This window comes from Oncorhynchus keta, chromosome 12, assembly GCF_023373465.1.
Source record: "Oncorhynchus keta strain PuntledgeMale-10-30-2019 chromosome 12, Oket_V2, whole genome shotgun sequence".
Lineage (NCBI taxonomy): Eukaryota > Metazoa > Chordata > Actinopteri > Salmoniformes > Salmonidae > Oncorhynchus > Oncorhynchus keta.
The window spans coordinates 21,666,387-21,675,297 of NC_068432.1; the positions used below are offsets into that span (position 1 = coordinate 21,666,387).

General features: G+C 43.0%; 1 protein-coding gene across 1 annotated transcript; it reads left to right on the top strand.

Annotated features, from left to right (window-relative positions):
• The first annotated feature begins 928 nt into the window (after positions 1 to 928).
• Positions 929 to 4,812, top strand: nop16 (NOP16 nucleolar protein homolog (yeast)). The gene is made up of 5 exons (XM_035782182.2): positions 929 to 2,092; positions 3,362 to 3,470; positions 3,560 to 3,629; positions 3,937 to 4,043; positions 4,213 to 4,812. The coding sequence occupies exons 1-5, from the start codon at positions 1,986 to 1,988 to the stop codon at positions 4,354 to 4,356; spliced, it is 537 nt and encodes a 178-aa protein (XP_035638075.1). The 5' UTR covers positions 929 to 1,985; the 3' UTR covers positions 4,357 to 4,812.
• Positions 4,813 to 8,911: the final 4,099 nt, after the last annotated feature.

Sequence of the window (8,911 nt, forward strand, 5' to 3'; positions counted from 1 at the left end):
ACTTGTTGTTGATTCTTCACAAAAAAATACAGTTTTATATCTTTATGTTTGAAGCCTGAAATGTGGCAAAAGATCTCAAAAGTTCAAGGGGGCCGAATACTTTCGCAAGGCACTGTACTTGCAAATTAATCTATAATTGTATTTCATAATGAATCCCTCATCATTCATCATAATCATCACCAAAAACAGCAAGATCAGCACCACCAGAAGCAGAATAGGTCATTGTCACACCTTCCCTGTTATCAAATTATCGCCCATAATTGAATGGATTTAAATTAGATTTTAATAGTAATATTATCTTGATACTTTTATTTAATCTGCTACTACTGTAATAATATTTATTTCTTATTTTCTTTACTACAGAAAGGTCAAAGATAAAGGGGCGATTATTCCACCCACGTGACACCAAACACCAGGCGTCCGAACTACGAAGAGAGGAGGAGGGATGTAACGGATGTGGGAAATGGAAGATGGCGGAAACTGAGGTTTTGTTTCAAACTGCTACTGAGTAGAGTGACGCTATGGGTACAGCAAGTGAGAATGAGTGGGTTATAGTAGCGAAGAAAATGGAAAACAAGAATAGTCAAGCTATGTTGGAAAATAGGAACCACTAGACTTGAGTCAGGGTATTGGATCAACGCTACTTGGGAAATCCGCTTAATAAAATCGGGATTTGTTTTATTTAACTAGGCAAGTCAGTTAGTATTTACAATGACGGCCTACACCGGCCAAACCCAGACGACGATGGGCCAATTGTGCGCCGCCCTATGGGACTCCCAATCACGGTCGGTTGTGATACAGCCTGGAATCGAACTGGAGTGTCTGTAGTGATGCCTCAAGCACTGGGATGCAGTGCCTAAAACAGCTGCGCCATTCGGGAGCCCGAATGTATTGTAAGTAAGTGTGGAGTCGGTGAGCGTCACAAGAAGTAGTCTTATTTTGATGTTTGTGTCTGCGGAGCAGAAGAAACGTGTTTTAAGACACAAAATAATATCCGAGTGGAATGTTTCCTGCATGGATTTTCGTAGCAGGGCGCATATCAACGGTGTTATGTCTGGGATGGTGCGAGATATAAAGGCAGAAGATGTAACTGAAGACCTCTGCACATCTATAGGCCTGTACGGTGGACGGAGAAAATATTTAACTTCATTCATGCTACTGTTCTTTGATGAAGTCTCTCCCTTCTCATATAAAGTTAGGATTCATGAGATACATTGTAAAAGCTTTTGTGCACAAGCCCCTTCAGTGTTATAAATGTAACATATTTGGTCATGTGTTAAGTGTGTGCAGAAGTGACGAATATTGTTATGCCAGATGAAGGGAGATGCTGCAACTGTGGAGGTGAACATGCGCCTGGATTCTTGGAGTGTCCTGCAACGATAAGGAGTGTCCAAAGTGTCGCCTATCTGGAGGCGGTGAGAAAATTGGAAGGAACAAGGACGAATCAATGGTAGTAACGTTAGAGCCACCACGACCAGTGACGTTTACTCATCAATTGAGGGATAGTTAAATGCTACATGCTGAAAAGGTGGACTTTGTATTTATTGCAATACTCAAACTGTACAGCACAAGCGGAGAAGAAGTCTAACAAACTCGGAATCTTTGAATGCTGATGTTTTTTGGGGTCTAAGTCATTTCACAGCCGAGGCTGTGCAATAAATCCTGTCTGTGAATGTAGCCCCATCACAGGCCCCTGAGGCTGTGTGAGGATGTATTTAGGAGTGAACTGTGATTTAAGAACTATGATATTTTATTTAGTAAACCTTTTTTGCAGGTCGTTTTCCCCCTTTCACGGAAAGTGTTTATTTTTTATTATTCAATACCCCGTCCAGCTGGTGGCGGTAATGCACCATTAACATTGTATGTCAACCGCCGCTAAACCCCATCGAAGAAGAATTAGAACACATGCGTCCACACTTGCTTCCTGCTCAGTTCCACGCGTTGTTCAGAATCAAAAGGGAGCTCGTTTTTAAAGCAAACTAACAATGCCTAAAGCCAAAAAGAAAAGGAAAGGAAACACTTTTGACTACAGTAAAGACAGAAAGAAACTTAAAAAGCAGTTTAAGAAAAGGGAAACCCCGAGAATAGAGTGGTAAGTCGAATATTGTTGATGAAAAACAAACTATGCTAGCAATGCTAACGTTAGCTCATCTATCCTGGGTGGTTGTTTCTATTAACGTTAGGTTTGCTAGCAATCAAAGCAAACTATATAGATCGGTAACTACTAGCTAGCGAATCGTTACAATTTGAATTATTGTATGTAGTCTATGTTCTTATTTTATGGCAGTTTGCTAGTCCTGCAGTGGTTTAGCTGATTAAACAAAACCACGATTTACAATGGAGTTGAGCGGCGACTATTGTCGGTGGACAGGACCCCGAAGTCACGTAAAATTACCTTATCAAAAACGATTGATTTAAACACCCGCAATTATACGTTTTTGATCATGTCATTTTATGCGAATTCGGAAATCCTGAGTGGGCTCCCGAGTAACGCAGCGGTCTACGGCGCTGCATCTCAGTGCAAGAGGCGTCACTACAGTCCCTGGTTCGAATCCAGGGAGAATCACATCCGGCCGTGATTGGAAGGCCCATATGGCGGCGCACAATTGATCCATCGTCGTTCGGGTTTGGCCGTGGCAGGCCGTCTTTGTAAATAATAATTCGTTTTTTATTAACTGACATACCTAGTTGAATAACAACATTCCCCCCACATTAGTGTCCATCATAAATCGTTGAGTTTAGTCTGCTAGATGTGTACATGCAGTGGAAAGCATAGCCATTGGGACTATGTGATAAGTGTTCCATGAAATAATCATAGGGGAATTTTGTTTAATGGTAGCACAAAGGTTGGCAGATGGTGATCTGGTATTGATGGTTTCATCTTACTGACCAAATGCATTGTATGCAGCCTGGAATATTTTGTTACTTCTACCAGATGGGTGCAGTGAAATGTGTTGTTCTACAGAGTCAACCACAGTAGTACAGCGCCCCTGGAGCAAATTGGGGTTAAGTGCCTAACTCAAGGGCACATCAGATTTTTCACCTTGTCGGCTCGGGTATTTGAACTAGCGACCTTTGGGTTACTGGTGGCTAGGCTGCCTGCCGCCAATACTCTTATTTCTCTGTGGACCGGTTCGCACCCAAAACATTCTCCGTTCAGGCTGCAACGGCATTGATTTCCTCAACTAGATTTAATGGCTAGAAGGCAGAGAAAAACAGGAAATATTAGTAATTTCTTCATGCCAAGAATGTGCAAAGCTGTTAAAGGCAAAGGGTGGCTACTCTCCAGACATGCAATACTTCACCCACTTATCAGAATCATATGGGTGGCTATAGTTGTGTAACAAATGTTCATTCCAAGTCCTCAGATCCGAAATGCCTGGAGTGACAAAAAGTCTGTGGCAAGAAACTTGCGAGACATGGGTCTGGCATTTGACCCAAACCGCGCCCTCCCAATTAAGACACCAGCCGTGAGTATATCCTGTCCATCGTGGTGATATGCTATACTTTCAATAATTAATTAATCGAATTGAGTCACTTATAATTGATATGTCTGCAGATTGCTGCTGTGGGGAGAACTGAAGATGCTCCCGCTCCCAAACTTGTAAGGAAGCCATATGTACTCAATGGTAAGTCACCAATCATATTTTCTTGTTTGACATAATGTTTGTGTTCTTCACCCAGCAGGATGTTAATATGCCATTTAGCAGACACTCTTATCCAAAGCGACGAAGTCATGCGTGCATACATAATGCATATGGGTGGTCCTGCAAGTACCATGCATGCTCTACCAACTGAGCTACAGAGGATCATTACACCTACTGTATACACATTCCCTGTGACAGTAATATGACTAGTCATATATAACGCTTCACCTATTACATTTGATCAGAAGATCTGTTCATGTGAACTCATGTGTCTTCTTGTTTTCAACAGAGCTGGTGGCTGAGGCCAGTCTCCCAGAGAAAGACACAAAGACCTTATCCACAGACTTGATTGAGTATGTGCAGTACATGGTCAGGGAACACAGTGAGAACTACAAGGTAAGAACAGCTGAGGAGTTTCACCTTACTTGACAACTCTTTACAGTAGTACTATTTCAAAGGTTGCGCTGGTATTATTGTAGTTGCAGTATATTGCCTTTTGGGTCATTGCAATAATTACTGTATGTTCTTCTGGGCATTGTGAGACAAGATTTTTCTCTTTCTGTAGGCTATGGCCAGAGATGAGAAGAACTATTACCAGGACACTCCCTCGCAGATCAGGAGGAAAGTGGACCAGTATAAACGCTGCCATCCAGAGGAATACACCACCTTCATGGAGTCTCTCAAAGGGGGGAAAGCAGTTTCCACATAACTGGCTGTCTGTGGTGGGAAAAGACTTTCAATGTGAAGGGGGGAAGAAACCACTCCTCTTCAGCAAGTATTCTGTGACTGTGGTGAAGATGAACAGGAGATGGGGGTCAAAGTGCACCGAGAAACACAAGCTTTCTTAATTTAGAATAGACGTTCAGTTGGGATTTTAAAGAACTGTAAACATTTGAAAGACAAGACAAGATTTAACATGCATAAAATACTATTTTTTTTTCTCTTCATACTTCTAGTATGTTTCCCCAAAATACAGTTATAAATTATATACAGTAAGAACATTTAAGTCTGCTTTTGTAATGATGTCAACATATCTTTGTAAGTTTCATTAATGCATTTCCTCTTTGGATTTTTATTTTGGAAGATGTATAAGCATAGTCATTTGCCAAGCTTGTACAAAAGGTTGTAACAATGTCACTGTAAAAAATAAAAGTGAGAAACCTTACAGCAGCATGTAAAAGTATTACAACTCAACACAAAAAAAATAAGAAATATGAGGAACATGCTCTAGGGCGGCTATTCCCAAACTGGAGTACGCCTAAAATGCTGTCGAGGGTATGCAAAATAAAAGTCTATTTAGATTTTCGAACGGGACTATACATTTAGGTGATGTTTTTTTCTCGCCTGAGTAACCTCGTTTCACTGCCAAAAATAAAATTAAACGATCTACTGTTCAGCGGAATAACCACACAATGTCAAATACGGGTAGCATAGTCAAATAATTAACATCAATCACATTAACGGTTGCTCTCACGGGAATTCTACTAATGGCCCGTATGTAGCCAAACGTAGCTGCAGCTCATTCCGTTTGCTCGACATGGCAGGAGATGTTTTGAAACAATTACTGCTTCGCATACAAGCCAGTGAATTATAATGCGTTACAGCTGGATGAGTCAACAGTTGTGGTGGGCCTGGCACAGCTCCTGGTATATGTCCGTTACGTTTATGGGGGGGCAATTAAGGAAGACATCCTCTTCTGCAAACCGGGACAACATGAGGATATTTTTAAAAGTACTGGACTGCTTTGTGACATCAAATGGACTGGTCAAGATGTGTTTATCTGTACTGATGGCACAAAAGCCATATGACAGGGAGACATAATGGAGGGGTAACGCGCGTGCAAGCAGTTGCTCCTGACACCACTTGGGTACACTGCGGCATCCACCAAGAGGCTATTGCTGCAAAGGAAATGCCTGACAGCTTGAAAGACGTTTTGGACACTACAGTGAAAATGATTAACTTTGTTAAAACCTGTTAGACCTATAGGGGCAGTATTTCATTTTTGGATAAAAAGACGTGCCCGTTTTTAGCGCAATATTTTGTCAGGAAAAGATGCTCGACTATGCTTGGAATTGATAGTTTTGGAAAGAAGACACTCTGACGTTTCCAGAACTGCAAAGATTTTCACTGTGAGTGCCATAGAACAAAATCTACAGGCAAAACCAAGATGTTTGAGTGACCAGGAAATCAACAGGATTTCTGGAGGCACGTTTTCCATGATCTCCTTATATGGCTGTGAATGCGACAAGCACTTTGAGATATCAGCTGATGTACGAAGGGCTATATAAATACATTTGATTTGATTTGAACATAACCCCTGGCTTCTCCGCAGTCCAGATTATGCCTTGAGAAGATGTCTTCATATTTTGTGATGGTATTCACAAGCTTCTCCTTCCACTGGTCAGTTACCTGGCATCCATCAATGTCAATGTCTACTAATCCTAGATCAGACAGTCTTTGTTTCAGATTGTGGCAGCCATTGTCATCCTGCTTCGGTTCCATTGGGTTTTTCTCACTTCATGAAGGCCCTGAAAGATTGTTGCATCCTCAACAGCCAAGCATGTAGACACATCGGCCAACTTCATGTTACGTCTTAGGGTGAGATGTTTGTCAGAACAGTTTACTACCTTTATAGGGACCCAGCCATCTCCCCACATGGGTGTAATAACTCTACCCACGAGTATGTTTCTGGGCATGACCTTTGATCTGGTAGGTTCGATTATTACAGTGCTGCCTGGAGACAATGCCACATTTTTAGGAAGTTTACCCCAAACTAAGTGTTCAGTCTTGGGCGAAAGAGTCACAGCTTGAGTGAGCTTCACTGTCCCAATCTTGTCATTGACTTGCTGTCCCTTCCATCTTGTGACACTTGTCATCATCTGCAGAAACTGCTCACCCTCTGGTGAGTGGGTCTGGCCATCCATGTTGTTGACGAGCTTCCAGTATCCGTCAGTGCCTTTCATCTCATGCAATAGATGCTTAATGACATTCGATCCCAGGATGAGATCATCACTCTGTCCAGGAACAACTAGGGTGGGCACTTTAACATCAATCCCATAGATTTGCATCTCCAAATCAGAGAAACACTTTGTTGAGGTCTTCTTCCCCCTACACCCCACTAATACTAACTCTGTGGGAGGCTGATAATGCTGAGGAAGGGCACTTGCTTCCAAAAGTCTTCCAAGTTTTGGACAATTTGACTTCCAATGATCTGGGGAAAAGCACCAGAGGCACAGGTTCTCATGTCTACAGTGCATCACAGTGGAGTGATCTGTTGAGCCACAAACCCTGCATTCCCTACGCCTGAAGGGTTGGGCGGGGAAATATGTTGCCTTGGCCTGTGTCTGTGAAACCATAATGGGTGGTGTACTCTTCTCTAAGGTACGTTCAAGCAGGTGAATGAGTCTCTCGATACTTGCACTCTGCCCATCTTGTTTGGTGCTTGATGTGAGAGAAGTGTCACTGCATGCACCAGCATTGACCCCGCCTTCACATGGAGTTATCTGGGGATGTACTGCTACTTGCTTTGAGGATACAGATAATCGACTAATCATTGCCAGATAATCGACTAATCATCTCATCTGGCCTTCCTGCGGCGTTCATGTTCATATATTCTCTTTTAATTTTTTTACGTTTTACCCCTTTTTCTCCCCTATTTCGTGATATCCAATTGTTAGTAGCTACTATCTTGTCTCATCGCTACAACTCCCGTACAGGCTCGGGAGAGACGAAGGTTGAAGGTCATGCGTCCTCCGATACACAACCCAACCAAGCCGCACTGCTTCTTAACACAGTGCGCATCCAACCCGGAAGCCAGCTGCACCAATGTGTCGGAGGAAACACCGTGCACCTGGCAACCTTGGCTAGCGCGCACTGCGCCCAGCCCGCCACAGGAGTCGCTGTTGCGTGATGAGACAAGGATATCCCTACCAGGATGACGTTAGGCCAATTGTGCGTCACCTCACTGACCTCCCGGTCGCGGCCGGTTACGACAGAGCCTGGGCGCGAACCCAGAGTCTCTTGTGGCACAGCTGGCGCTGCAGTACAGGGCCCTTAACCACTGCGCCACCGGGGAGGCCCGTTCATAGATCTCTCCTGTACTTCACTCGCAGTCCATTTCTCAGCAGTTTGGGGTCAGGGCAGTATGTTACAAACATCCTGAATGACATCGGAGTTGGAGCTGTCAATCTTCTTACCTTGTCTCTTAAGGCCCCGAACCCAGTACTCCATAACAGCCTCTCCGGGTACAGGTTTAGTATTGTAAAAATCAGCCTAGGGCATGCATGAATAGGCCAATTCTCTGAAATTCTGTTTCAGAATGTCAAATACAATCTCTGGCTTCTCTGTAGGATCAACTGTTGTCTCATTGTGTACATTTATCTTTACCATGTCTCTTGCTTTGCCAGATAATCGACTAATCATCTCATCTGATTGTTCCGCAACAGGACATCCCTTCCTCCTCAAGTATATTCTGGGGCGGCAGGGTAGCCTAGTGGTTAGAGCGTTGAACTAGTAACCGAAAGGTTGCAAGTTGCAAGTTCGAATCCCCGAGCTGATAAGGTACAAATCTGTCGTTCTGCCCCTGAACAGGCAGTTAACCCACTGTTCCTAGGCCGTCATTGAAAATAAGAATTTGTTCTTAACTAACTTGCCTAGTAAAATAAAGGTAAAATAAAATAAAAAATCAACTCCTCCCATTCATGAATGGAGCATTTGCCTGTACCATCTCCTTTGTAGGATGATTGCATTTATGTCTGATTGCATTATTAACTTAATTTTACTGAGATCTACATATCCTACTGATTCTGAATGATGATCACTTATCTTTTCAATACAACACAAGCCCCTTATTGCTATATTCAGCAAGCTTCTTCTGAATGCCCCAAAACGACTGCAGAGCATGCTACTGGCCCTAAAAAACTACAACCTTAAGGTGGTGTATAAGCCAGTGTCACGCCTTGGTCTTAGTATTTTGTGTTTTATTTGTTTATTTGGTCAGCCCAGGGTGTGACATGGGTTTATTTTGGTGTGTTTTTGTATTGGGGTTTAGTAGGTATCGGGATTGTGGTTGAGTAGGGTTGTCTAGCATAGTCTATGGCTGCCTGAGGCGGTTCTCAGTCAGAGTCAGGTGATTCTCGTTGTCTCTGATCGGGAACCATATTTAGGTAGCCTGGGTTTCACTGTGTGTTTGTGGGTGATTGTTCCTGTCTCTGTGTTTGTTTTCACAAGATAGGCTGTATAGGTTTTCGCGTTTCGTTTGTTGT

Coding starts and splice junctions, on each gene's coding strand:
- nop16 (XM_035782182.2), top strand. CDS start 1,986: ATGCCTAAAGCCAAAAAGAAAAGGAAAGGAAACACTTTTGACTACAGT. Junction 2,093..3,361: donor GAAACCCCGAGAATAGAGTG/GTAAGTCGAATA, acceptor GTTCATTCCAAG/TCCTCAGATCCGAAATGCCT. Junction 4,044..4,212: donor AACACAGTGAGAACTACAAG/GTAAGAACAGCT, acceptor CTCTTTCTGTAG/GCTATGGCCAGAGATGAGAA.